Source organism: Eptesicus fuscus, chromosome 8 (assembly GCF_027574615.1).
Source record: "Eptesicus fuscus isolate TK198812 chromosome 8, DD_ASM_mEF_20220401, whole genome shotgun sequence".
In the NCBI taxonomy this organism is placed as follows: Eukaryota; Metazoa; Chordata; class Mammalia; order Chiroptera; family Vespertilionidae; genus Eptesicus; species Eptesicus fuscus.
In genome coordinates this window covers 80,260,369-80,288,241 of record NC_072480.1, presented here as the reverse complement: position 1 = coordinate 80,288,241, position 27,873 = coordinate 80,260,369, and the positions used below count along the sequence as shown (strand labels likewise).

Genomic DNA, 27,873 nt, shown 5'->3' with positions numbered 1-27,873 from the left:
AACTAGCACCCTCAATAATAGTCACCTAAATCATCTCCTGAATTCTTCCCAAGTGAGTATTGGTTCCGAAAATTATACAATGAGTGTTGTTTACATCCTCATCTCTTAATTTCAGTCCTTGCATCTGGGAACTTCATTTATTTTAACTTGGTTGACCTTAACTGAATAAATCATAATGCATCATTAATTATTGTTATATTTATTTCTTGCTATCTTTTTTCAATTGTGCTTGGTAAGATAATTAATCAGTGAATTTTGTTGTGACTGTCTTCATGTACTTAGCCATTGTGATGTGAATGATATAGATTTTCTAGAAAATCTGAAGGCTCTCTAATTAATAATGAAAATTTCATATAAATTGTTTGCATTGCAATTGTAAGTGAATGTAATTTTATTGTCTGACTTCTCAGCACTTGAGAAATTATATTGATACCTCCAATAATACAGTTGTATTTGCCTACTTCTCACTAGAATTTACTTAATTCATTCTTTATATTTTGAAGTTGTTTTATATGATGCAAACTTTTTATAATAGTTATACCTTCCTAGATATTTACTTTATACTATCAAATAGTGAATCATCTTATCTCTAATGCTGCTTTCTGTTTTAAAGTCTGACATATCTACCTCTATCTCCATCACTATCTCTGTTTCTGTCTCTATCGATATGCACACACCAGCTTTGTATCATTATCATGTTCCCAATATTTCTCTATTATCATTTGGTTTTTCTATATTATTACCTTCAATATCTACATTGTTTTCATTTATTATTTAATCTGTATTTGATTTATAAGATTATCACCTTAGACATTATTGTAATTAGCATTTTTATTATATTTTCATTTTTATCATGCTTATTTAACGTTTAACCATATCTGGGATACCTTTTCGAAAATAACAGTGTTTATGACTCAACTAGTTTATATACAATGTTTGTTAATATTTCATTTCTGTCACCTTACACTTTATAGTAAAAAGTACATTGAAACATGGTTGCTTTATTTTACCTACCATTCCTTTATTTATTTTTTAATTTTAATTTTTTTAAATTTAACAAATCTTTATTATACAGATTATTACAATTGTTCCTCTTTTTTCCCCATAGCTCCCCTCCACCTGGCTCCCACCCCACCCTCTGCCCTTACCCCCCCACTGTCCTTACCCACCCCCCACTGTACTCATCCATAGGTGTACGTTTTTTGTCCAGTCTTTTCCCGCACCCCCCCACACCCCTTTCCCACTGAGAATTGTCAGTCCACTCCCTTTCTATGCCCGTGATTCTATTATATTCACCAGTTTATTCTGTTCATCAGATTTTTTTTATTCACTTGATTTTTAGATTCACTTGTTGATAGATATGTATTTGTTGTTCATAATTTTTATCTTCACCTTTTTATTCTTCTTCCTCTTCTTAAAAAATACTTTAAACATTTCATATAATACTGGTCTGGTGGTGATGAACTCCTTTAGCTTTTTCTTATCTGTGAAGCTCTTTATCTAACCATCAATTCTGAATGATAGCTTTGCTGGGTAGAGTAATCTTGGTTGTAGGTTCTTGCTATTCATCACTTTTGAATATTTCTTGCCACTCCCGTCTGGCCTGCATAGTTTCTGTTGAGAAACCAGCTGACAGTCGTATGGGTGCTCCCTTATAGGTAACTAACTGTTTTTCTCTTGCTGCTTTTAATATTCTCTCTTTGTCTTTTGCTCTTGGCATTTTAATTATGATGTGTCTTGGTGTGGTCCTCTTTGGATTCTTCTTGTTTGGGGTTCTGTGCGCTTCCTGGATTGGTAAGTCTATTTCTTTCACCAGGTGGGGGAAGTTTTCAGTCACTATTTCTCCAAATAGGTTTTCAGTATCTTGCTCTCTCTCTTCTTCTGGCACCCCCATAATTCTGATGTTGGTACGCTTGAAGTTGTCCCAGAGGCTCTTTACACTATCTTCATATTTTTGGATTCTTTTTGCTTTCCGGTTGAGTGTTTTTTGCTTCTTTGCATTTCAAATCTTTGACTTGATTCTTGCGATCCTCTAGTCTGCTGTTAGATCTCTGTATAATATTTTTTATTTCAGTCAGTGTATGTTTAATTTCTAGTTGGTCCTGTTTCATATCCTTGCAGGTCTCTCTACATTTATCGGGCTTTTCTAGAAAATTCTTGAAAAACCTTATAACCGTGGTTTTGAACTCTATATCCAGTCATTTGCTTTCCTACAGTTCTTTCATTTGTGATCTGTTTCTTTGTCTCCATATTTTCGCTTCTTCCCTGAGTTGATAGAGTGGCTTTGTGTGCTAGGTGTCCTATAGGGCCCAGTGGCTCAGCATCCCCAGTTACCTGAGGTGGACTCTCTTGGTGCACCCCTTTGTGGGCTGTGTGCACAGTCTTGTTGTAGTTAAGCCTTAATTGTTGTTGGTATCACTGGGAAGAATTGACCTTCAGGCCAATTGGCTGTGAGGATCAGCTGTGCCTACGCTGGGAGAACTTCTGTGCTGGAGACACCCTTATGAGACAAGACTTGGAAAAGCCTCTGTGCTCAGCTTGGATGGGGCGGAGTCTCAGGGCAGAGCAGACAGTCTTGGCTTCCCGTCAACCCTGCCCTAATAGGCCCCTGTATCTCAATGTCCCGTGGTAATCACTGCAAGCACCTCTGAGAGAAAGCCGCCCTTGAGTTCCGCCTGCTTGTCAGTTTCTCCCCGAATGAGTCTGGGTCCCCAGAATTTCACCTGGAACTGGAATTCAGTGCAGTTGGGAGCTTTTGTCTCCCTCCCGCTTGAGAAAGCCAGCCGCACACTCAGTTGCCAGTCCTCTCTGCCCACGCGTCTCAGTACCTCTGCCTCCTGCAGCTCCTCTGAGTCTCAGTGTGCTTTTCTCTTTCCTTCTAGTTGTAAAATTTCCACTCAGCCAGCCTTCCTGTGGTTCTGGATGTGTCTTTTAGTTGTAGTTTTGAAGTTGTGCGAGGCAGCAGTTTAGGTGTTAACCTATGCCGCCATCTTGGTTTCCCCTTTAGTTTTTTTATACATGTCAAAGATTCCTTCTAAAATTATTTCCTTAAACTATATTTTAGGACAACAGTCCTCTTGTTTCAATTTCTGTATTGTTTCAATTTCCTCTACCTATGATTGTTTAGCAATAAATATTTTTCATTCTCATCATTACCTTGTGATATATAATACACATGAAGGATATATATGAAGTATGGATGGAGAGTGTAATGAACTCTAAGCACCTGAATAATTTACACTTAGGCCAAAACAAATTTTACTGATGCCAAAGAAGTTCTTTGTGTGTTCTCTCTCGACAACATGCCTCTTCCTTCAAAACATCATATAGAATTTGATGGTAATTGTATCATTACCTTGCTTTTCATCATAGTTTTACATCCTACTTTTTGCATCTTTATGCAATGTGGTTTTTTTTGACTGTTTACTACTTTTATACAATTTACAATCATATGGTTTATATCATTTAGTAAATTGGTCTTTCACCCAATATTGTACTTGTCATGTTTATCAGTTTCCTTAATGTAGATATAATCCAATTGTTTTCATTGTTCTAAGTATTAATTTTATGAATATTATAATGTATCCTTTCTATGTCCATGAAAACTTAAATTTATTTCACTCCTTGACTATTAATATTCATGTAGTTATGACTGTTTTTGCACATCCCTGCTGTTATACATGTGCCTTCATTTCTCAAGGGTGTATACCAAAAGGAGAATCTGCTATGTCAATAGGTATATATGTATACTAGTGGCCCGGTGCATGAAATTCATGCACATTGAAAGGGAATTAATTAGAGGAAACATTTTAATATTGCTATTTGCACTTTCTCTATAATAGAAGTGTGAGAGATGAAAGGAAATGAGTAAAATGTATATGAAAATAATACATACTTTTATTAATAAATAAACAATAACAAAATGATATAACAACAATAAACACATGATATAAAAACAACAAAACAATGATATAAAAACAACAGTGATGTAAACAATGACTGATAAAGTGATTAAACTTATTCTAATACTAGAGACCTGTTGCACGAAGATTTGTGCAATAGGCCCTCCTTCATTTGGCTGCCGGCACCGGTTTTCCTCTGGCACACGGGACCCGGGCCGCAGTGGAGCCAATTCTTCAGCCTTCAGTCTTCAGTGTTCGCTCGGTCAGAGCCTTCAGTCTTTGCTTGTGCCTGTGTATGCAAATTAACCTGCCATTTTGTTTGGTTAATTTGCATACTCACTCCTGATTGGTGGGTGGGAGTCATGGAGGTATGGTCAATTTGCATCTCTCTCTTTTATTAGTGTAGATCTCCCTGTATACCACATTAAGAGTGAAAATACTTTCAGAGTGCTTGACTAATTTCCCTGTGATGAAGTATTTACAATTTTAACTCTAATGTCACATGCTCTTCGAACTTGAGAGAAAGCAACATATAACTTACCATGTCCAAAAATGGGTTCAGGTAGGAATATTCCTAGTCTGTCTAGAGTTTGTCCTTGTGATTTATTAATAGTCAGCGCAAATGCTGGCATCATGGAAAACTGTCATCAAATTAATTTAAATGGGGAGGCCAGTGTTAGATGGGGACAAATCAATTCTTGGTATCAGAACAACCTCTCCCTCTGCAGATCCTATTAATACTTCAGCTTCGATTATGTTAGGTCATAATCTTTTGATAATAAATCTAGTACCATTACAAAGACCCATTTACTATTAAGATTTCTCAATAGCATGATGATTGCACCCACTTTCAATTTTAATTTATGACATGGCATTCCTGAAGGAGTAATTCCTAAAGGAGAAATTTGCTGGGAAAATTTTCCTTTTCAGCATGATCTGGTGAGTCAATGGAATCAACACTCAAATAGGTGTGAAAATCTTCATCGAGTATATTCAAAATTTCTTCATTTAATTTTTGAACGTGCTCATTTTTTGGACAAAGAATCACCCATTTAGATATATTTTTAATATTATCTATAGATATACTATTTCCAAAGAGAGCTTCATGGGGGATTTCAATAATATCCATTCCTAAATGAAAACTGCTATCAAGTTTGCCATCTCCAAGTTTTACTAACCATTCACTATAAGCAGAATCCTCTGATCTCATATTTGTTTTCAGAGACAACTTTCTGAAACATCCCCAAACATCACAGTACTTTAAACTCATTTGTACTATGGCCGATCGCCTAGCATGTGGTACAAAACTGAGACGTTGTCAACAATCCCCTCTGAGAAGGAGAACTTTCCCACCAAATGCAACATTCAAATTCATAATTTCTCTTAGTAATCTGTCTATGGTGTTTATAGCATGACTGAATGCCATGGTCTATTCATCAATAATAAGAAGTTGGGCCTTTTTATGGTTTTAGCAACTTCACTCTTTATATCAAGTCTAGAAATTGAAGTTTCATTTAAATGGAATTGTAATTTATATTGGAAATGAAATGTTCTTCCACCAAGAAGTAAATTTCCATCAATTCTTGTAGATGCTGTGGGTAAAACCGTACCACCATGACCTCTAATATAATGTATTAAAACTTTATACAAATATGTTTTTCCACTACTACCTGTACCATCCAAGAAAAAGGATTTAGGGTGTACAGTTTGATCTTCGATGGCTAAAGTTATAGTCTGAAAGGCTGCCAACTATTCATTATTCAGAGAACTTATCAAAAGCTATGCCTGTTATCGCTTGTATGATTCATCACATGTATTTGCATTCATTAATTAAGTATAGCCCAGAAGTTTGAAATGTGAACATTTCATTCCATGCAATGTGAATACCTCTTGAATAGTGTTAGGGGCATGCATTTCTTTCTTTCTTTTTTTAAAAAATATATTTTATTGACTTTTTACAGAGAGGAAGGGAGAGAGAGAGAGAGAGTTAGAAACATCAATGAGAGAGAATCATTGATCAGCTGCCTCCTGCACACCCCCTAATGGGGATGTGCCTGCAACCAAGGTACATGCCCTGGACCGGAATCAAACCTGGGACCTTTCAGTCCGCAGGCTGACGCTCTATCCACTGAGCCAAACCGGTTTCGGCAGGGGCATGCATTTCACAGTTCACACAGGCACCTTCCCTTCGGTGTAATTTCCAACAGAAATCTTCAATAAAATAAGATTTATTATCATCCCATAATTTGTGTGCAGCAGAAGGACATGCAAACACACATATGTATGCAAAAAGTTGCAGTAATTGTTTGGACTTATTAAGGATGATTGCATTGTCAATCATATCTTTCCATATAGTGTCGTCAAGTAATAATCCTCTGTGTTTAGCAGCTTCACAAAATGTATCATAAATTACACCTTCTACAGTTCACAGATAATCAAAACTTATTGCACCTTTTACATGCAGAAGCAAATGTCTAAGGTAATATCATTCTGGTTCTCTAAAGCTCACAGTGAACAGTCTACCTAATACTTTATTCCCACTCTTATGGCGTTTTGTCCACAAAGAATTATTAAACACACTAGAGGCCTGGTGCATGAAATTTGTGCACTTGTGGGGAGAGGATTCTCAGCTCAGCCTGTGCCCTCTCACAGTCCAGGAGGCCTTGGTGGATGTCCAACTGATGGCTTAGGCCCGCTCCCCATGGGAGAAGCTCCTGCCACCACTGCTGCACTTGCCAGCAGTGATCCCAGCTCAGGGATTCTGGTTAGAGCGGCGTTACCCCCGTGGGAGCACACTGACCACAGGGGCAGCTCTTGCATTGAGCATCTGCTCCCTGGTGGTCAGTGCATGTGATAGTGACGGGTCGTCTGCTGCTTGGTCAATTTGCATATTAGCCTTTTATTATATAGGATTACATAATACTTTAATGTCTCATTTCCCAATATATGACAGTCACTTTTTAAAGCATGTTTAGGCTGCCTGGCTGGTGTTTCTCAGTGGTTGAGCATCAACCTATGAACCAAGAAGTCACAGTTCGATTCCTGGTCAGGGCACATGCTGGAGTTGCAGGCTAGATCCCCAGTGTGGGGTATGCAGGAAGAAGCCTATCAATGATTCTCTCTCATCATTGATGTTCCTATCTTTATCTCCCTCTCCCTTCTTTTCTAAAATTAACAATAAAAATATATTAAAGTATGTTTAGGCTAAAAATTTATAGTCTTTTGGTATTACCCAAACAATTTAAATATTTGTAGAAAAAATTAAACACCTATTTTTTCAATAGTTTATCAGAATTACTACTGAGTCCTGCAACTATGAGAATAAACAAAAGACCTACTCTTTTACTTCCTCTTAAATTCCAATTATTGAATCATAAATGATACTCCATTTGAGATGATACTTTATGCAGAATATTTGGTGAATTATATTAATTGTTAGTATGATTTCTTCAGAGCTCTTAATCAGGATAAATCCTATTTCAATTTTTAGGGTTACTGAGCTGTAGAATTAGATCTTGATGGCACTATTTAGCTTCAGATGGTAATATGACATAATGGAGATTAGCATGGACTCTGAAAGTTGAAGAAACCAAGCTCAAATAATAAGTGACGTTCAGTGCTAGAAAACACTTATATTTAACTCCACCTGTGCATGAAATGTAAATGTAGAGATCAAACTTGTTTACATATGTAACACCCAATATAAGATGTAGAATATTTTTCTCAAGATTTTAGAAGTTTCTTTCATTCCCCTTTCTGACTACTACCCTAAGAATTTCTTAATTTTCTGACCTTTATAATCATTGATAGTGCCATCAGTTCATGAAATTCATATCAGTGGATTTATATGATGTATTCTCATTTGTGTCTCACTTCTTTTGCTCAACATAATATCTGTGAAATTAACTCACATTATTCTTCTTCATATCAGGATTTTATTCTTTTTTTTTGTAGGTGTGTAGTGTTATATTATTTGAATTTACTACCATTCTTCTATTTTCCTGTAGGCAGATTTGTAAGTTGTTTCTAATTTTAAAATATTATGAATAAAGGTATGCTAGACATCCTTTCACATATGATTTTGAAGACCTATATGCTCATGTCTTTTGGATATATAAAGCAGTAAATTTAATGACTCACGCTGTAGGCATATGTTTAGATTTAGTAGATACAGTTTTGCATCCTTTTATCCAAGTTATACAACCACCTGCAGTGAATGAGAGTTCCAGGTCCTGCAGATACTTGCCAATAATTAATATTACAAACCTATTTAATTTTAGCTATCCTGGTAAATAAGTAATGGAGGAATAAGCTTGACTTTACCTGGATAGATGATATTGAATATATTTTATATATTTTTTGACATTTGGATATTAATCTTTATCAGTTCTTGTTTACATTTGTGTTTTCTCTACCTGAGGTGCCTTGATTTTCTCCATATAGCTGAAGGATGTTTTCATTGGAAATAGGACTCTGTTGAAAATTCTTTTATTTTTAGATTTTATGGTTTCTAATGGAAAACCTATTGTCATGAGAATTACTTTTTCCTTATAAAGTATTATTTGTCATTCAGAACTTTCAAGATTTTTGGTTTTTATTTTTCAGAAGTTTGACTATGATGTGGGTGTTGATATCTTTGGGTTTATCTCATTTTGTATTTGCTCACCTTCTTAAAATTGAGGATTTCTGTCTTTTTACCAATTAGAAGAGTTTTCAGCCATTATTTCTTCCTGGACTCCAAATGTTGTAGTTTTCTTTCTTTCTGGACTCCAAATGTTGTAGTTTTCTTTCTTTCTTTCTTTCTTTCTTTCTTTCTTTCTTTCTTTCTTTCTTTCTTTCTTTCTTTCTTTCTTTCTTTCTTTCTTTCTTTCTTTCTTTCTTTCTTTCTTTCTTCCTTCCTTCCTTCCTTCCTTCCTTCCTTCCTTCCTTCCTTCCTTCCTTCCTTCCTTCCTTCCTTCCTTCCTTTCTTTTTTCCTTTCTGTCGTTGTCATGACTCTACTGGTTCCTGTGGTTCTGATCTTTTTCTGTTGTTGTATTTCAAGCCCATGTTCTCATTGGATATTTTTATTGTTATATTTCTTAGTTCCCTGAGTGTTTCCTCTGTCCCATCCACTCTGCTTTGAGCCTATTCACTGCGTTATTTATTTTAGTTATTATATTCTTCTGTACTATAATTTTCATTTGTTTCTTCTTTATAGCTTCATTTTCTTTGCTGAGACTTCCTATTTACTTGCCATAACTTTCCCCCCCCCCCATTTAAGGATGTTCAAAATCACTCATGTTTTAAACTTATTATCAAATAACTCTGTCATCTCTACTATCTCAGTGTTAGTATCTATTATCTTTTTTTATTCAGTTCTAGATATTTCTGCTTCTTTGTATGAATAATTTGATAATTGAATCCTAGAAATTTTGAGCATTATGAAACTCTGGATATTTTTCAACCCCATTTTATTTGGCTTTGCTTTGATACTGCTCTGGTAAGAGAAGGGTGAGATGCCACCTCATTATTTCAAGAAGAGAGTAGAAGTCCAAGTTCCCCACTTGGCCCAAGGTTTGTACATGTGTGTGTGTGTGGGGGGGGGGGGTGGCGGGGGCAGGGGGAGATGGGTATTCATTATTGTTATGAGATGGTGGGAGTTCTGGCTCCCTGCTATTCTTCTGCCAATATCTCCCCATGTGGAAGGATAGGTCTGCCTTGTTTTTATTTCTTAAGGTTTCCACTTACATGACCCAGGACTGACTCCCACACGGACTGACTCCCACCCTGACTGAATCCCACCCTGACTGATTCCCGCCAGGGACTCCCCCAACCCCCCACTGGCTCATGCCTGGGACTGACACCCCACTTGGACTGGCTCCTGCAAGGACTGAGGACTGACTCCCACCCTAATTGACTCCTGCCTGAGACTGGCTCCTCACCAGGACTGACTCTCACCAGCACGGCCCTGACTGATTCCCACCAGGGACTGACTCCCACCCTGCATGGCAACCTAGCACTGACTTCCGGTTGGTCAACCTTTGGTTGTGATTGGTCGTTACAATCCTGGGCTTTTATTATTAAGACTAGAGGCCCAGTGCATGAAATTCATGCATGGGATCGGGGGTGTCCTTCAGCCCAGTCTGCACCCTCTCCAATCTGGGACCCCTCGAGGGATGTCCGACTACCTCTTTAGGCCTGATCCTGGATGGGCCTAAATGGGCAGTCAGACATCCCTCTCACAATCCAGGACTGCTGGCTCTCAACCACACGCCTGCCTGCCTGCCTGCCTGATTGCCCCTAACCGCTTCTATCTGCCAGCCTGATCGATGCTCCCCTGACAGCCTAGTCACCCCTAACAGCCCTCCCCTGCTAGCCTGATCACCCCTAACTGCTCTCCCCTGCTGGCCTGGTTTCCCCTAACTGCCCTCCCCTACAGATCTGGTCCCTTCCCACTGCCCTCTCCTGCAGGCCTGGTTGCCCCCAATTGCCCTCCTCTGCCAGCCCAGTCACACCTAACTGCCCTCCCCTGCTGGCCTGATCACCCCCAACTACTCTTCCTTGCAGGCCTGGTCTCTCCCAACTACCCTCCCCTGCCAACCATCTTGTGGCAGCCATCTTGTGTCCACGTGGGGTCGGCCATCTTGTTGGATTGATGGTCAATTTGCAAATTACTCTTTTATTAGCTAGGATAATGCTGTGGAATCTCCCAATAATAATAATTATGTGCATCAGAATCTTCTCTATTCAATAAGAACCAAGCCATCAAAGTTGAGTTATGCCTTTTAGCCTTCTCTAAAACTTCATCAAAATCATCAGCATGAATATATAAATTCTGGTTATTTGACAAATGAATAGCTAATCTTGTGATTGCATGAGATTGGTCATGCATTTGCACTGCAAAAAGTCTACAAACAGCCTCAGGAGTACTCACATACCTGGAGTCAGTGAAGTCCTGTACTTCATCATGATTGATAATGTTTTTTTCAGAAATTTGAATATTTGCACAGTAATGTCCTTTATAGATATATTTAAATAAATATTTGACACTTTTAATCGATGCACAGACTTCGACATTTATATGACAGTTATATTTGAGGCACAAATACAGGTTATAAGGGACAATTCAAGTATTATTGACAACTTTATTTCTAATAGAAGTGGTACTACCAGATCTTCATTTGTATTTAGGATATCCATCAATATTTCCAATGGTTGCATTTTGAAATTCTTTTGGATATCCCTTTGAACATTTTTCATTTTTCATACATGGACTATTTCGATTTTGTATTCCACATGGTCCATGTACCATATTTGATTTTACAATTTGAAAAAGTCAAGGACACTGGTCTTCATCTGGAATTTCTGTCTTAACTATATGGTCAATGTCATCTTCTGTTCATAATTTGGATTCACTATCTAATATCAATAATATGTAAGCATGAGGCAGTCCGCGTTTCTGAAATTCAATGATATGAATTTTAGCTATTATTTTGCCAAATAAATTGAATTTACATATATCATTTAAAAGAGCATTCAGCTTAATATTAAAAACTCTGGCTACCAAGTCAGGTCTGTTTTCAACTTTTTGCCAGCATTGTAAATTGTTTCTAATATCTGCCCATTTGGGGTTGCATGTCATGGTTATGAATAAATCGGGCTTGCCATACTTTGTTACAATTGCCATAGCATCCTGATATCGCTGCTGCATATTTCTGGGACTAGCCTCAAAAGATGATGAAAGTATTATCATTTTACCAATCGGCACATTACCATTTTCAGATCTAGATTTGAGATAATCCATCAAACCACTATATTTTTCAACTCTCAACTTAGGTTTATTTGCTTTGATGAAATTTATCCAATTGGCCTACATTTTTGAATATGAATCCAAGAGAAACTGTTGAGTTAATTTTCCTGCATTTAAAATAAGATTGAACATGTCCCACACAGAGAGATGAAATCCATAATACTGCATTTGTGTGACTCGTGTCCTTACATTTTGTGTAGTATTATTGTTGATTACACTGTTGTCTCTGAGTCTTAATGCAATCTGTTCCCCAGCCTTTTTCACCATGTGGAAAAAGAATAGGAAATGTCATTGCATCTAATGTAGGAAACAGGATACTGATTTGTTTCATTTTAGTGGCATTCGGATTATTGGAATCTGGTTTACAATGAATGAGCAAGTCCCTTTCAAAAGGATGTTCTCCATCTTCGTTTCTGAATATGACAGCAACCTCAGTTACAAGGAGAGAATTATATCTGCCTAGATCACTGTTACGATCATATTTAAATGCCATTGTTACTTCTGTGGGAGCAATACCTTTTGCTGCTGCTTCAGATTGGGCTTCCTTTTCTACCTCACGTAGCATCTTATACAATTTTGTTAATTCATTTATTTCATGCATGAGGTTGTTGTTGATCATGATTCTTTCTGAGCAGTCCTGATTTTCAGGCATTGCTAATCTTTTACTAGTCGCTTTGGCTATATCCAAAATATAGAGTTGAGCAAAATTCCAAGAAACACCATCTGAAGAATGTAAAGTTCCAGTGATAAATTTGTCCGTGTATTCTAAAACAGTATGGCCATATCCTGATGGCGATGCAATATTTGCACCCATGAAAGCAAAAGCAAAAGATTATTTATGGAACGAATATTTTCCATGAAATTTTTACTGTCAGAATCTTCATTTGTCATTAATCTTTTAAAATATGCTGGGTATTCTGGAAAATGTATATTATTTGGACAGACTTTACCTTTGCTACAACATCAAGTAAATTTCCCATCAGATGGTTATTCATCAGAGAAATTTAGTGATAGGCAAAATTGGCATCTAACAGTCATTCCACCACAACTATGTTCGAGAATTGCATCCTCATGTACTCCATTTTCGCTGAGAAGGCAGTTCCTACCAGTATTGGTAGTACTTGTTGATGACTGTTCTATAGACATATTCTGTCATCGCCACCACCTTCTTTCAACTTCAAAAGCATGTTGGTCTTTAGACATTTTCTGTCAATGATGCCAGCTTTTTTCAGCTTCAGAGAGATGCTTTTCCAATAGATGCTCTTCAGATACATTCTCTTGCAGGTGCCACCTTCTTTCAAGATCAGATGCATGTTGCTCTTTAGATATTTTCTGTCGATAATGGTGGCATCTTTTGGCCGCAGAGCTACATTGTATCAACATAGTCTCACCTCCCCGCTGTCATGGTTTGAGATGCAGGTGATTGAGAGTCCTGGCTATCAGGCCACTGAGTGCTGTCTGACCCAACAGCTGATTCTGGCTGATTCTGTAAGGGTGGGACTTCCTCGTTCCTGCTGTCAGTCTCCACGGCAGCAATGAGGAAGCTGGGGTGACCAAGGAAGCCAAGCCTCCTGCCCGCTCCAGCCGGCTCCATGGCTCTGGCAGGTGCCACCATCTTTGTTTCATCAATTTGCATATTCCCTCCTTATTGGCTGTGGGAGCCGCCATCTTTATTGTGAAGTGACAGCTAATTTACATATTATTCTTTTATTAGATAAAACTTTGAATTGAGAATATCTTAATGATTTGGGTTTTCTTATGCTTAAATGGTCTTTTCATATATTTTGCACATTTTCATTAGTATTCACTGTTTGAAGTGTCAGTGGTTCATCATCAATATTGTAGAAGGCACATATGTATGCTGTTTCTCCAGTAAACTAAGTTTTTTGGCATGAGACCAGTTTTGTAGGGAGGGATTCTAGTGATCTTGTCATTTAAGTAAACAGTAAGTGGGCTACTTCTGGTTTTGTTTGTTTCTTTGTTTTTACAGATGGACAGTCTCCTATTTGTGGTGTTTATCCCTGTAAGAGGCCATTTGGTTTATATGGAACTTTTGGGGGGTTTTCTAACCCAATTGATTTGTATTGTTTTGTAAAGAGGACTGTAAACAGAATGGGTATATTTGAACACTGATTTGTTGTTCCACTTATGTATGCATTTATAGTTTGATTCTTGTATGTGCCACCACTAGGGATCAAACCAGCAAGCTTATTGTATCTGGAAAACACTGGAACCATCTGAGTAACCCTGACAGGGCCCTTTTACTAGTTTTTTAATATGGAATGCTAAGTTGTTTATTTGGGATTTCACTTGTTTCTTGAGATAGGCCTTTACTGACATAACTTACCTCTTATTACTGCCTTTTCTCTCTTTCTCTATTTCCTTTTCTTTTTTGCTCAATCCCTCAACTCCCAACCAACCTTTCTGATCACCCCAACTACCCCATCACACCAGAGGTGAATACCTGCTCTCTATTGATGAATGTGATTCTATTTTGCTTGGTAGCTCGGTTTGTTCATTTACTTTCACATATGAGTGAAATTATATGGTACTAGAGGCCTGGTGCACAAAATTTGTGCATGGAGGTGTGTGTCCCTCAGCCCAGCTGGCACCCTCACCAATCTGGGACCCCTTGAGGGATGTCCACGGTGGGATCGGGCCTAAATGGGCAATCAGACATCCATCTCACAATCCAGGTCCGCTGGCTCCCAACTGCTTGCCTGCCTGCCTGCCTGATTGCCCCTAACTGCTTATGCCTGCCAGCCTAACCGATGCCTCACTGCTCCCCTGCCGGCCCGATTACCCTAACTGCCCTCCCCTGCTGGTCTTGTTGCCCCTAACTGTCCTCTCCTGCAGGCCTGGTTGCCCCCAACTGCCCTCCCCTGCTGGCCTGATCACCCCTAGCTGTCCTCCCTTGCCAGCCTGGTTGCCCCTAACTGCACTCACCTGCAGGCCTGGTTGCCCCTCCCTGTCATCCCCTGCAGGCCTGGGTATCCCCCCCAACAACTGTCCTCCTCTGCGGCCTGGTCGCCACCAACTGCCCTCTCCTACAGGCCTTGTCCCTCCCCAACTGCCCTCCTCTGTCTGCCCGGTCACCCATAACTACCGTCCCCTGCAGGCGTGATTGCCCCCAACTGTCTTCCCCTGCTGGTGTGATCACTCCCAACTGCCCTCCCCTTGCAGGCTTGGTGCCCCCCAGTTGCCCTCCCTTTGCAGGCCTGGTTGCCCCCAACTGCCTTCCCCTGTTGTCCTGGTCCCCCTCAACTGCCCTCCCTTTCAGACCTTGGTCACCCCCAACTGCCTTATCTTGCAGGCCTGGGTACTCTCCCAACTTTCCTCCCCTGCTGGCCTGGTCCCCCCCTACAGCCATCCACTGCAGGCCTTGTCCCTCCCAACTGCCTTCCCCTGCTGGCCTGATTGCCCACAACTGTCCTCTCCTGCTGGCCATCTTGTGGTGGCCATCTTGTGTCCTCATGGGGGCGGTCATCTTTGATCACATGGGGTGGCCATCTTGTGTATTGGAGTGATGGTCAATTTGCATATTACCTCTTTATTATATAGGCTTTATCTTTCACTCACTGTCTTATTTTATTTAGTATTATGTTCTCCAGGTCTATAGGTGAAATTTTCTTCCATTTGGAGCTAAGCAAATGATGACAACAATTTTCTCTGAAACATTTCTTATAATACCAAAATATTATAATTTAGCAACTTCTATTTTGTCACAATCATAACTCGTTATACATTTGCAAAATTGTTTCCTGAGAAGACTTGATATGGAAATGTACTTATAATGTATTCAATAAAAAAATATAAATGTAGAAATTCATTGTGTATGTATATGTTTACAAAACCAAAGGGGATTGAAAATTAATTGCAAAGAATAATTAACAGTTCAATTTCTTGAGCATGGAATTATGCGTAATGTATTACCATTGTCCTCTATACTAAAAATATCATAATTTCAAACAAAGCAGTACTATAAATAAATACAGAAGTAAAAATTATACTGTAATTCTCATTAACTTAGAGACAAACATTAGTTTATTTTGACAAATAAAATTACCTATTTGATGGCAAATTTTAATTATTTAATTTGATTGTATTTGCTTTCAGGAATGTGATTTTAAAAAATGCTGTTTTACTGAAAATTGTACATTCATTAAATTTGCAGAATGTGGCAATGGACCATGCTGTGACAAAAAAACTTGTCTGGTAAGCTTTCTAAATATAACCGTTTTACCTCATGAAATTTTTGTGTTTTGTGCATTCTTTCTACTTCAGTTTTTAAAAAACTTGTTTATACACATCTTTCACATATGCTACTTTTTTGTACCCTATTCACACACTGTTGGTTTTAGAGAGGCCCCTTCTGTGCCACAGCACAGCCATGGCGCAGACGCTGAGCTCACGCTCCCATTGGCGATGTGAGCTCACCATCCCGCTGGCCCAATCAGCTACCCCAGCCACCCCAAGTCCCGCCCCCTGCGTCTCCCGCTGGTCCAATTGTGGGCATAGCGGAGTGATGGTAATTTACATATTACCATTTTATTAGGTAGGATTTCTATTTAGATTGAAATAAATCCAAGTGCAAAGATATGGAAGACAATAATTTAACCAGCTGTTTTACTGAAACATAGCAATGAATAACTTGTTTCTAACCAGTACACAGACATTTCTATATGAAATTGAAAAAAATTAATTGGCACTCTTAAATATACATTATGTAGTGGTCAGTTGTATCTTTTCTAAAAATTTGCACAAAATGATATTTATGAATTTCTTATATATACTTTATTTATCTCTGAAATTTTAAAAGATATTAGCATTCTATCTATATGTGGACTTTAGATTGAAGCTTACTAAAAATTTGCTTCTAATACTATATTCTAATACTAAAGGCTTGCTTCTAATACTATTTTTTTCACTCCTTAGATATAGTATAATTTTAATGTCATAGTGGAACAACAAAGGTGAAAACTTCTAGATATACAGCTTTTGTTATTTATATATCAAGGGACTAAAATATCATTTGACATTACATGACTTTACTTTTGAGAAGAATAAGCTGAAGAGTTCTTTAATTTTCTAAATAGTGGTTAAAAAAGAAAACTATCAACATATTCTGGAATTTTTTTTATAATGAAAATAAATCAAACCATAACCAACACTTAGCACTTTAGTATTTTATTCTATTACTAGGGGCCCAGTGCAGAAATATGTGCACCTTGAAAGGAACAGTGGGCCCGAGGCTGCAGTGGGCACAGGGGCAGGTCTCAGCCCATCCTCTGTGCTCCAGCCCAGTCCCCTGTCTGCTGGCAACCCCGCTCCCATGGGCTGATGGTGCTGGCCAGGCTCGCTCCTACTGATGGTGTGGAATGATTGGGGCTGGTGCCAGCATTGGGTGCAAGTAGTGGCTGTGGCGCTGGCAGCGGGTATGAGGAGGCCTGGCACCAGCATTGGGAGTGAGTAAAGGCTCCTGCACTGGCAGCAGGTGGGAGGGGTCCAGTGCTGACAGCAGGTGTGAGTGCTGGGTGGGGCTGTGGCGCCTGGATGTAAAGAATTTTCAGTAATCACCAGAGGCTCATTTCAATGACAGCAACTGGCACCTCACCTGGTATGGTGTCCCCACCCACCTGCTCCACAATCCCCCTGTGGTCGACACCCACCATGTTTTGTGCATGAGCCCTGTGGTCAGTGCATATCAGAGCGTCTGGTTCAGTTGTCTGTTTGTTCTCCTGTTCAGTCTATTTGCATATTAGGGGTTTATATATAGAGATCAGCCAGAGTTTAATTCCATTCATCACCAGTTTCAGATGTAGAGCAAAGTGGTCAGACAACCATGCACTTCACAGAGTGGACTCCTTGTGGCCCACCTGCCCCCATACCCAGTTTTCTCCACATGTTTTACTATATTCCTCGTGCTGCAAACTGCATCTCTGTGGCTATTCTGCAGCTACCGATTTGTACTCTTTAACCCCTTCACCTTTTCTACCCCGTGCCCAGCCCCTTTCCCCTCTGACAGCTGTCAGTCTGTATTTATGAGTCTGTTCCTATTTTGTTTATTTCTTTAATTTGTTCATTAGATTTCACATGCAAATATGTGAAATCATATGGTATTTGTCTTTCTCTGACTGACTTATTTCAATTACCGTAATACTGCCTAGGTCCAACCTTGCTGTCACAAAAGGTTGTATCTTGATAATGTCCAAGCAAAGGAAAACAAACAAATACTTATAAAGCTTAGGTAAAGATGAGTCTCACTTAGTGCTCAAGTGACTATTTCAAATAGGAACAATAGAATTCTTATTCTATACATCTATTGCATATCCTTGCAATTTTGTTGACAGTTCTCAAACAAGGTTTCTGCATGTGTAACAGAGATAGCTCATTGTGCTTCCTGGCTGTCTAGTCCACAGTACAATATTTCAGATGAGTAGAGAGATCCTTTCTTTCCCAACATCTGTCTCTATGCTTAATAAAAGAAAACGTGACTGATCCTGCTAGATTAAATTTCCTCCACTGTTCCATTCCCTGTGTCTATGGAGAAGTGTTCTGATTATCATCCTGAGTCAGAGCAGATTCAAAATTCATAATCTCTCTTGGTAGAGGTGGAGTATGTCCTGAAAGAAAAATTTCTTGAAATGAAAATGATATCCATTCAGCCATATTTTAGAAACATGATTAAGACTAGTATCAGGATTAGGACAGAATTTCAGGAGTCTAATTAGTCCCCAAGAATCCAAAGTTGAAAAACAAATATGCGAACCTTGATATTAGATATTTTCTATTGATCTTGAAGTATTTTGTATAACCACAGCATTACAACTATGAACGCTTTCACTAACTAGATCCTTTTTAAAAATTGAGGTGAAAATTGATGGACTTCTGGGTTCTTTCTGGTCTAGTTTTCTGGAACTTTTAAGTAAATTTATAATTTTATTTAAGTAGCTAAAGATGTAATAGAATCTAAATCAGCATTATAAACACAATGTTCTCACTTAAACTTTTTACATTTTTGGTTGATACTTTACAAAAATATTTGTCTCAATAATGTATATATTAAAAAAGAAAGAAATCAACAGTGTCCTTTGTTTCAAACAGGCTCAACCATGAAACCTGAGCAACAACTGGAATCCACTTTTAATTTACCATTGTTCTCTCATTTTAAGTTACTAGGAACAATGGGAGAGCTCAACATTACTTTAGAGTCAATGCAACATTTTCAGATGAAAACAAAAAAGACACTGACTTATGTGTTTAACATTTCTGCTTCTTTCAGAACATCACATATATACTTGCTTCTGAATTTGGTGTTGGGTGTGAGAACATGATCTGGTGCCATTATGTTCATGTTCAATTAAACTTCATAATAGGTTAGCATAGAATAATTATTTCAAAAGTAGGGTATCCTGCTCAGTGGATAATAAGCACAGTGGCGGTGCTTAATGTCAATAGCATCAGTCAGGAATCTGAGTTATACCGCTCTTGCTCCAGTACTGAGTAGTATGTGATCTTTGATATTTCATTTAACCTCTCATGATTCTTAACTATAATGACAGTTTATGTAAATTATAATAGCAGATAATAATACCTTGCTTGGAGTAGTGTGGTAAGACTTGACTCATTGCCATGTGGGAAGTACTTCAAGTCATTTGAATTAATTTGTTACCCCTGCCCGCCCCCCCCCCCCATTTTTTTTCCTCACAGTTACTCCCAAGAGGACGTATATGTCGGAAAAGCATTGATCCATGTGATTTTCCAGAATATTGCACTGGAGTATCTGAGTTTTGTGTGCCAGACATGAAAGCTATTGATTTAGAACCATGTAACAATAAAACCGCCTTTTGCTATAAGGGGATATGTCGAGATCCAGCTAGACAGTGTGCGGAGTTATTTGGAAAATGTAATAACTCTGTGTTTTTTTTTTTCAGGGGTTCATTTGGGAACTGTGTTTTTCTAAAGTCAGCAACTCACCCTAAAATCCACATAAGTATATTGTTTATTTAAATCCAAATTTGAAAATAAATTTGCAAATCCAAATACCTTTGAATTATGTCAAGAGCAAAATGAGCTTAGTAAATATAAGACCAAGAGAAGAGGACATTAGGCGAATTTCATGGGATTGGTATACAGGGAGTAGATTATTAGAATTGTATATCAGAAAGTAAATGAGTGACATTTAAGCCATTTCTGCAAGATGGTGCCACATTTTCTCTTCTCAAGGGGGTAGTTTTTGGGAGTGTTTCTCATTCTGAAAATGTCAGTGGGAGACATCAAATACTTGTAGTAGATGGCATTGATTGGATTTTGCTGCTGTCTAGATGTCTCTGTATTAATGTACTACACTTTAGTTTTAATTTTTGTAAGATGAGTAATTGTAACTTTTTATTTTCAGTTGCTAAAGGTGGAACGTATCTATGTGCAGAAGAAGTGAATTTCCTGGGAGATGACTTTGGAAACTGTCGTACAACGCGATGTCCTTTTTTGTGTGTATTTTAAAAACTATCCATTTTCCAAAAGCACGTATGTGTTTCTGTGTCTGTGTTTTCTGCAATGAGTCACCTAATTCAAGTGAGAGATGAATTTAGTACATATGGATTAATTTATATGTTGCACTTAATAATATAGTGTATGCTCTGAATAGCTTTGGTGTTATGATCTGAGTAACATTTTGAATTATTCTCATATTTTATATCATTATTTATCTAATAAATTGTGTCCCAAAGTGACATACGGGGAATTTTCTCTGCTTTATATTGCCAGTAACACCCTGTGTGGAAAGATAGTTTGCGACTGGTCACATACACGTATAACGGAAACGAGAAATTTTGATGTTCAATATACTTACCTTGGCGGCCATGTATGTATGTCAGCAGCTACAAGAAATGATTCAAAAGTCACAATTCCAGATAATACCTATGTAGCTGATGGCACTATATGTGATGATAATAAGGTAAATATAAATTTTACTTGATCTTATATATGGTGTGTGTGTGTGAATATCTGTGTGTGTATGTGTATGAGACAGATAAAGAGAGAGAGATTAAGATTTTTTTATTTATTTTTTACAAACTAGTTCCTGTGTCTTAAGATTCAAAATCATAATTTCTGTTGTTCAATGGAATACTTGGCTTCTTATCATTTTTTATTATGAACTTTCCTATAGATATTTAAAATGGGCTTCTCACACATGAGGCTAGAATTTGGTCTGCAATAGTTTTTGTAAACAAAGGGCAAAATGAATCATTTAATGTGCTAAAAATGTAGAATGGAGCAATCAGAGTACTAAGTACAGCAATAATGATAACAAACAAATATTTAGACTTTCAGTAATGATGAGAATGAATATGGTTATAACCAAAGCAAAACATTTATTTGCTTATTAGCTTATTTCTTTCTCCAAAGCATAATGTATTTGTTAAAAATGTGGCCCTTCCATAAGACACAGTAATAAAACAGAATCTAAGCTTTATTTAATTTTTCTTAAAATATTTAAGGAACATTATGGATAACTGATTTTTAAACTATTACTACTAAAACTAGTTGAATGGAAAAAATGCATAATTATATTACAATGCTTTTTGTTACTCTTCACCTCAGGATATTTCTTCATTGATTTTTAGAGACAGTGGAAGCAGACGGAGAGACACAGAGAGAGAAACATGGAGTTGAGAGAGACACATCCATTGGTTGCCTCCCTACTTCCCAGACCAGGGCCAGGGGTTGAGCCTGCAACTAAGTTAAATGCTCCTGATCAGAATTGAACTCAGGATGCTTCAATTGCAGGGCCAAAGCTCTATCCACTGAGCCAAACTGGCTAGGGCATTATCTTATATTTTAATTAAAATGATTTCTATTGAGAAACAGCATTTTAAGAAATGAAAAATAAGAAAAAGGCAATGAGTAAACATTTTAGAATGACAGAAGACATTTTTACATGAAAATAATATTCACAAAGGAGCATACTGGTTCTGACTACATTGTCCACAAAATAATGTCTAGTCTAAGAAAAAAAATCTTGTAAGAGTTTCCTTGAGCCAAACTGACAACAATTGCTGGGAAGCAAAACCTAAAAGGATGGAGAAAACGTTCTGGGGAATAGTAGTTTTCTTGCTGATTTGTGCATCAGAATCAAAGGAGAGACCTTAGGGGTGGTTACTTAAAATTCATTGGTAAACTGGCGAAAGCAAAGCTGGGAAATCTCTGAGACTGGATCAAAAGTAATACAAATAGACACACACTTCCTTTACCCTGGTGGGTACAGGAGGGTTGATAATGAACATTGAGTGCACATGGAGATGGTATGCAGGAACAAGATAGCAGTGAGTTGTTCTCTGGTCTCTAGCTCTGGTGCAGTAGTTGTGCCATGAGGGGTCTGGAAAATATTACTCTGACATTCTAAAGGTATGTTATTTTAGATGCAAAAGGACAATCTACAGGCTCAGTTAAGATAAAATCTGACCTTTGGTAAGGAAGATACTTGCCTAGGACATGAATCAACACCAAGATTCCCTTTTAGTTAGAAATTTTAAGTTTCAGACCATCTGATGTGCTTACTTTATGTCTCTGAGTTTATAAGACTGACCATGTATGCCTTCCCTGAGCTTGTCAAGTTTAGTATGTCGCTCCCTTTTTGTCACAACATTATAAAGTAATATGTCTTCCCTTCAAAGTTCATTTAAAACAAAGTGAAAAAATGTTTACTATAAATAAGTCAGAGTATATATATTAACTAATTTAATCACTCTTTAACTAGAAAAAACCAATAAAATGGTACACACACATGCACACGTGTGCTTGTGCACGCGCCCATCATACTAGCATAACATCAAAAAAATTAACTAACATTAAGTTAACATTGATGTTAGAAATACCCTTCAAAGAATCTAAAGTGGCCATCATTAACATATTTCAATGAGCACTTGCAAATTTGCTGGAAACTAATGAAATGATAGAAAGTTCCAGCAAGGAGATAAGAAGATATAAAGAAGAATCGCTTAGAAACTTTAGAATTGAAACACACAATTAGCAATGTAGAGTGGGGCAAAAATAGGTTTACAGGTGTTTGTATGGAAAATAATACAATGATACTATATAATAAAAGCCTAATATGCTAAGTGTCCAGTTGTCTCATCTGCCATTCAACCAATCAAAGCATAATATGCTAATGATATGCTAAGGCCGCTCAACCGCTCACTATGATGTGCACTGAACATCAGGGAGCAGACCGTCGACTGGTCGACCAGTTGCTATGATGTACCCTGACCACCAGGGGGAAGATACTCTGACTGGTATGTGAGGTTGCTGCTGGAGTCCAGCTGATCAGAACTGAGCAAGACAGACTGTACATCCCCTGGAACCCTCCTGTGGTCCCATCTCAGCTGGCCAACCTCTCGCGTCCTTCCATGGCCTCCTATCGTGCACCAGTGGTGTCCCTTTGACTGGCCTGCAACCTCTCCTAATCTGGGACCCCTCAGGGGATGTCAGAGAACTGGTTTTGACCCTATCCAGACCAGGGGACCCCACTGGTGCATGAAAATGTGCACCGCGCCTCTAGTTAATAAATAATAATACAAAAATGAACTCTGTGTTTCCTGTCCTCATAACTGTAAACATACTTGTGCCCCACCCTGTATATAAAAACTCAATAATGGTCTCAGGAGCAGAATAGTGGGGACAACAGAAAAAAATGAGTGAAGCTAAAGATAGAACCCTAAAAAAAATACCCAAATTGAACAACAGAATGAAAATAGGATGAAAAAATGAATAGAGCCTCAAGGATATGAGGAGTTTTAAGAAAATATGTAATATCCAAGACATTGACATCCTAAAATGTAGGAGAAAGAATTTAAGGTTGGAAAAGTATTTGAGGAAATAATGCCTGAAACATTTACAAATTTGGCAAAAGGCATAAACCCACAGATGAAATAAGCTGAAAGAGCATTATGTAGGATCAATCCAGTGAAATCCATGGTAGGATACAGCATAAAAAAATTTGGAAAGTAAAAGACAAAGAAAGAGGATCTTAAAAGTAGTGAGAGTGAAATTATATCTTATGTATAGGAAAAATGGTTTTAATAATGGAAATAAAACAATATGGGAACTAGACAAACAAATGCAACTGAACATTGCCATGAAGTAGTGTTCTACCAACCTATATAATAAAAGGATAATATACAAATCGACCAAACAGTGGAATGACTGGTCACTGTGTTGCACACTGACCACCAGGGGGCAGACGCTCAATGCAGAAGCTGCCCCTGGGTGGTCAATACACTCCCACAGGGGGAAAGCCACTTAGCCAGAAGCTGGCTTAGCTTAAGGCTGGCGAGTGCAGCGGTGATAGAGCCTCTCCTGCCTCTGCATCAGTTGGACACCCCCTGAGGGCTCCCAGACTGGGAGAGGGCGGAGGCTGGGCTGAGGGACCCCCTTCCCTTAGTGCATGAATTTCATGTACCTGGCGTCTAGTCTTACATAATAATGGAATTCAGCTAATGTTCTGTGGGAATTGAATCTTGCATTTGAAAGTCCTCTGGTTTGTCCCAGCAGCACTATAAGGCTTTACAGAGTCCTCTTTTCTCTAGCAGTGGTTCTTTACCTGGGAAAGTCTGATCATTAGCCCATGCCCAACTGGGCAATATCCCCATGGAAGGAAAAGAAGAGAGAAAAGAAAAAGGAAAGGAAGGGAAAGAAGGGGAGGGATGGAGGGAGGAAGGGAGGGAGGGAAGAAGAAGGAAGGAAGAAAGGAAGGAAGGAAAGAAGGAAGGAAGGAAGGAAGGAAGGAAGGAAGGAAGGAAGGAAGGAAGGAAGGAAGGAATACTTTGACTTTACCTGCTTTGTTCAGCAGGAGCTTTAAGCTGCCATGAGTTTTTACTCCCACACTGTTTTGTATTAAAGAAGACTAATTGGCAGCTTTGTCTGTGTGACTGGGTTTGTCTCATGACAGTCTTCATTTTGAAAGCTGGCTTTTAGGCCTTGAAACTTACAATAGTTTAATTGGATAATGCCTATTCTATGGCAGATCACTTGAGAAGCCTGAATTCTGTAGTCACCATTAATTCAGTTGCTTTAGAAAAAAATATACCTGCCCTAAACGGTTTGGCTCAGTGGATAGAGTGTCAGCCTGCGGACTCAAGGGTCCCAGGTTTGATTCTGGTCAAGGGCATGTACCTTGGTTGTGGGCACATCCCCAGTAGCGGGTGTGCCAGGAGGCAGCTGATCGATGTTTCTCTCTCATTGATGTTTCTAACTCTCTATCCCTCTCCCTTCCTCTCTGTAAATAATCAATAAAATATATTTTAAAAAAGAAAAAATATACCCTTCCAAATTTTGTCCCTGCGCTTAAAAAGTATTGTGCTGACTGCATTGTATCATTGAGTGGAATAGGTGTGTAGTGAGGGTTGAGAGCTAACTAGTTCTGTGGTTTTGTGGACAGGCGTCCATTAATAATAGCACATTTTAGCCTCTCTTCCCAATCCCGCCCTTTCAGCTCTCTCCCTGTTTTTCCATATGACTCTGAGGTTACAGCTCCTCTTGAGCACTATGAGGATGATCAGCTAGGTTCTCTCCTATGCTATTGTATTGGATGTGGTTGGATTCTCCTTCTTATCCATCAATGGCCTTCATTATATTTCAGAATCCCCATAAGTTCTTAAATCTCTCATCTTCTAATTGTCTCTTTCTGATATTTCTTATTTATTGGGAAAAAGATGGCTATTGTGTGTGCCAAATCCTAGAATCATACTTAATTAAAATTTTAAGCTATTTTCACTAGTTATCCTGAATTATTCAACTGATTTTAGAGAGGTTGGAAATTTAAGGTGTCTTTACCTCACTCTCATGTATTGTGATCCTTTGTGAAAATTATCAATCATTTTATATATTAAACTAGATGCCCGGTGCATGATGTTTGCGAGTGGGTATGGCCCCAAGGCCTGGCCTGTGATCAGGGCCATCTTCCCTGGCTGCAGGCAGCTGCTTCCACCCATCCCCAGTTCCCTGTTTGCCATCAAAGGATCGGAGCCTGCTGGTCAGGGGGAGGGACCGAGAGGTGGTCAGTGCGCCTCATAGTGACTGGTAGAGCAGTCCTTCTGATTGTTCTGCTGTTTTGTCGATTTGCATATTACTCTTTTATGTATATAGATGTGCTCCAATCCTTCCACTTCCAGGGAAAGGGGCAAAGGAGGGTTGCTGAAAGTGATAAGGGAGGCAGCATGGTAAACTTGTTATTTGGGAGGGGGGCGCGGGAGAGCTTCCTCCTGATGAGGGGCTTCAAAGGACAGCAGCCTATTTCTGCTACCCTCTGTGTCCAGACACATAATTTCTGATTGGCATCTAGCAGGACAGAGCAGTTGCAGGTATAGGACTGGGAGCGACTTTCTGCATGCAGCTCCCTGGAGAGTCTCTTCTGGCCAAGGGAATATTTGTTCTAACCATTTATCCTGGAAACAGGGCTGCTAGGTGGTGTGGGGCAGGAGGCCAGAATGGAGGTGGGCAGAGCAGGGCAGGAAGAAGTATGGGGTAGAAGACTGGGGGTGGAGGAGGGAGAGGGTTAAATCTGTGTGTGAGTGTGTGTGTGAGTGTGTGTGTGTGTGTGTGTGAGAGAGAGAGAGAGAGAGAGAGAGAGAGAGAGAGAGAGACAGAGAGAGAGAGAGAGAGAGAGAGAGAGCTGGTACAGAAGGAGAGTTGGGGTCAGCATAGGAAGGTTTGGAAGTACTGGGGGAGTAAGAGGGACCAGCAGATGCCAGAATAGGGGAAAGGGTCTATGGAATCAGGTAGGGTCCGAGAAGGTGAGTATAGACTAAGTCTCTTCCCCAGACCCTGCTATCCCAGGTGTCTAGTGGGAGGGGTCCATAGCGAAGTGCTGAGCCCCCTACACTTCGTGTCTGAGATTCCAGAACATGTGGCCAACCATCCCCCAGTCTTCCCCTTGTGATCCCGCCCCAGCAATGGGGCTTTGCTGGCACAGCTGGGGCTGAGTGCGTGGGGGAGGTGATTCAGGCAGTCGAGCTCCTGGGGCTCAGGGGTTGGGGTGAGCCCTCCTCCTCCAGAGCACCCCATGCAGTTACATACTCCAGAGCGCACTGTGGCCCCAGGATGGCAGATTGCATCCGGGTAACAAATTGGTCTGAGCTCCCCTTGGCCTTGTGCTGAGTGGACCCAGTATTTAGGTCCTTAGGTTTCTATTATCTTGGCCTCCTGAGCATTCCTGTCTCTGCGAAGATTTGAGACAGTTCACTCCTTGTATCCTGTGATTGGGAGTGCCTCTCTGGAGCTGAGGCCATGGGATGAGGAAGAGACAGTCTGGTGCTTGGCTTTTGGTGATGAGTTTGTCTCTGCCTGTATGTGCCACAGGATCCCAAAAGAGTGACTTTTCTGAGCTTTAATTTGTGTGTTCATACCATGCATGCCTCCTTTGAGACATAGAGTCCAAGGGGAAGGAGTAAGGTGGGAATTCCTCACGTGTGAATGAGGCTTTACACTTTAAACTGCTAGCCTGAATCAGTGATCTAATTTTATGGTTTCAGGAAATTTTGGCAGGTTGATTTGGAGTGGTGGCGGGTAGGATTTTATATTTCTATAGAAGCCTGATGCACAGGTGGGGGCCATCCCTGATGGGGGCCCCAATTGATGTGGAGGTCCCCACTGGTTGTGGGGCCTGCCTGGGCTTGGGGCCACTGGCAGTTTGCAGGCTGGCCACACCCCTGATCAGGGTGGGGGGTCCCTGCTGTGGGTGGGGCGGCCTGGGTGAGGGGCCACAGGGGGGAGTTGTCAGGCTGGTCCCACCCCCTAAATCAGGCTGTGTTCGCTAGCTGCAGTGGGCGTCATAGGGATTGGTTGTTAGGTTGTTATGGTTGTGACGGCATTATGGTCTCTGGCTTTTTATATATATATACTAGAGGCCCGGTGCACGAAATTCGTGCATGGAGGGGGGCGTGTCCCTCAGCCCAGCCTGACCCTCTCCAATGTGGGACCCCTCGAGGGATGTCCGATTGCCCGATCCTGGATCAGGCCTAAACGGGCAATCGGACATCCCTCTCACAATCCAGGACTGCTCGCTCCCAACTGATCACCTGCCTGCCTTCCTGATTGCCCCTAACTGCTTCTGCCTGCCAGCCTGATCACCCCCTAACCACTCCGCTGCCAGCCTGATTGATGCCTAACTGGTCCCCAGCCAG

General features: G+C 39.6%; 1 protein-coding gene across 1 annotated transcript in view; it reads left to right on the top strand.

Annotated features, from left to right (window-relative positions):
• Positions 1-27,873, top strand: part of LOC114229785 (A disintegrin and metallopeptidase domain 3-like) — a 100,490-nt gene that overhangs the window by 52,762 nt on the left and 19,855 nt on the right. The window contains exons 13-16 of the mRNA XM_054720028.1: positions 15,809-15,907; positions 19,403-19,598; positions 20,091-20,181; positions 20,459-20,648. Coding sequence (XP_054576003.1) covers positions 15,809-15,907; positions 19,403-19,598; positions 20,091-20,181; positions 20,459-20,648 — 576 coding nt within the window. The remainder of the gene's footprint in view (positions 1-15,808; positions 15,908-19,402; positions 19,599-20,090; positions 20,182-20,458; positions 20,649-27,873) is intronic.